Source organism: Arachis ipaensis, chromosome B02 (assembly GCF_000816755.2).
Source record: "Arachis ipaensis cultivar K30076 chromosome B02, Araip1.1, whole genome shotgun sequence".
In the NCBI taxonomy this organism is placed as follows: Eukaryota; Viridiplantae; Streptophyta; class Magnoliopsida; order Fabales; family Fabaceae; genus Arachis; species Arachis ipaensis.
The window spans coordinates 94,885,082-94,887,517 of NC_029786.2; the positions used below are offsets into that span (position 1 = coordinate 94,885,082).

Genomic DNA, 2,436 nt, shown 5'->3' on the forward strand with positions numbered 1-2,436 from the left:
CAAAAAAAAAAAAAAAAATCACAAATATATATATTTGTTTATAATACATATTTTGTTTAATTTATTTTTAATGTAAATTTATATTTTAACATGTATTTTATATTAGTGGTTGATTTTGATAACGAAGTTTATTGCACACTTAGCATAGTTAATTTAAAATATATAATCACTTTTCAAATGCTAGTATGTATAATGCAGGTGAAAAATTAACTGACCTTATTTCCACGTCCAGATTCATAGCAATCCTTAATGGGGTTTGAATCTAACTTAAGTTCCTCACAACATGAGTTCCATAATGATTTTAATTCATCATCATCATCATCACTTTTCTTTAGCACACCAACCTCAACACATTTGATAAAAGCGAAGCTTTTTTCCTGCCTCATATTCAAACTCACACACTTTTAATGGAGGTATCACATGATTATTTATTGGTGAACAGTAAATTATATATGCTCCAAAACTGTACTATTACGGTATTTAAAAAACATGAATGATGAAACATAATCTATAAGATAATATTACTAAACAATCCTCAGTTAATAAAAAATAAAATAAAATAATTTGTAAATAAAACTTTTATAAATTAATTTCTCATAGATACATTACTGAAAAATCTAAAACACATATATGATAATACAAAAAAAATGGACCTTACCAATGGCCATTCGTGGAGGGCACATGCTTCTATGGTATTCAAGTAGCATTCATTTGGACCATGCTATCAAGTATAAACCAAACAAAATTTAAAAGAAGAAATAAAGTTAGATATCTAATGCGAAGCATGCATGGCCAGATAAAACATGAGAATAATTATTCTAGTTCAAAATATTTATTATTTTAAGAATTTAATTAAAAAAACCAACAAATTATACCGGTTCACAAACAGTTAGAATGCGATTTTGCGGTGGTTTATAGCTAAACTGTTGCTATTGTTAAAATAAATCGCCGCTATTTGACATTTTTACCGTAGTGGATATATAGAGGCAATGCAAGGAAATGGAACCTGGCATTGGACGGTTTGATTTTCATCAATGTGAGCATTGCCAAAGGGCAAGAAATGAAGGTTGACAATGGACATTAGCTCTGAATTGTTATACAGATTTCCAAGGTCGCTCTTTATGTAAAGGGCGCACCCTTCACAAAGACTTTGGTAATTCAAAGTAACATTCACCTTTGAATCCTCTGCTTGGTCCAACACACGACAATAACATGGATTATTATTAAGTACTATGATCATGAAAATCATAGGAATAACGAGAAAAAGGAACTCAAATGAACTTCGTGAACTCATTATTATTATTAGTATTTTCTATGCGTTTTATGGATGTGTGTGATTATTCTCTTGAAGCTAATGTGTTTGTATATATAGAGGGTTTGGTGATTAGTTGAATGCGTGATGCGTCACTAGCTTTGTCTTAACATCTTGTAAGAACAATAAAACCAAATCAACTTTATTAAGCAGATAAATAGAATTATTTTTTTTTCTTATTTTTGTTTTTTACAACTAAATTATATACCCAACAAATTAAATCTAACCCGTGAGGACTTTAAAATGTGTATAGTATTCTTGAAATAAAATCCCTTTAAATTTACCTTTATGTATGTAGAATGATACCTACCACACTTTAAATACATGACGCATATTTATATTGGCATGGTGGAATGGAAGGGAAACATGATGATTAATAACGAGGAATATCTAGCTTGCATATCATTGAAATTATTTCTCATCAAAGTTTAAACGGATAAAAAGATATATAAATAATTATATTTTTAATATGTTTCTTTATATAAGAGTAAGTTTGCATATTTTTTTGTATAAATCTCTTTTTTTATTATTTATCTTATTGTTCGGATGCTTGAGTGAATGGCGGTTTGGATGAAGTCTGGACTAGAGCAATTGGGTGAGATAGAGGATCTGAACCTAAGCGCGAGCTTCTTGAGGAGGATAACTGTCCAAATCATCGGTTGGTCGACGGGTAGAGCCACCTGTAAAGACATTCCGATGTTAAAGTTAGTGTCCGTACAATGAGTCGACTGATTAGGATAAAAAAGTGACGTACCTCTAGAGAGAGGTAGATCCCTCTCCATTTGTACTCTGAACTCCGGTGGATTCCTTCACTTGGGCCCATTCGCCTGAAAATTTTTGCTAGCTATTCAAGTCTCTTCAGCAGAGCGTGAGGTGGCACGCGAGTCACCTTTGGATTCGGATTAAGTGACCTGGCGAGTCGGTGATCCACAATCAGATCGGAATTTTTGTTGAACTGAACCGAAATACTTGTGTTAATTTTTTTTTGTTTAACAAAAATCAAATTCTAAATCTTTCGATGATAAAAAATCTGATACCATATTATGAAATTATTTTTTTTAAATTTAAATTTATAAAAAAAATATATAAATAATTATATCTCTAACATTTTAAGAATTTTAAGA

At 30.5% G+C, this 2,436-nt stretch overlaps 1 protein-coding gene across 1 annotated transcript in view; it reads right to left on the reverse strand.

Moving 5' to 3' along the window:
* LOC107628482 (gamma-interferon-inducible lysosomal thiol reductase) overlaps positions 1 to 1,355 on the reverse strand; it is a 2,311-nt gene extending 956 nt beyond the window's left edge. The window contains exons 1-3 of the mRNA XM_016331136.2: positions 1,007 to 1,355; positions 659 to 721; positions 216 to 377 (exon numbers count right to left, since the gene is read on the reverse strand). Of these exons, the coding sequence (XP_016186622.1) occupies positions 216 to 377; positions 659 to 721; positions 1,007 to 1,294 (513 nt within the window). The 5' untranslated portion in view covers positions 1,295 to 1,355. The remainder of the gene's footprint in view (positions 1 to 215; positions 378 to 658; positions 722 to 1,006) is intronic.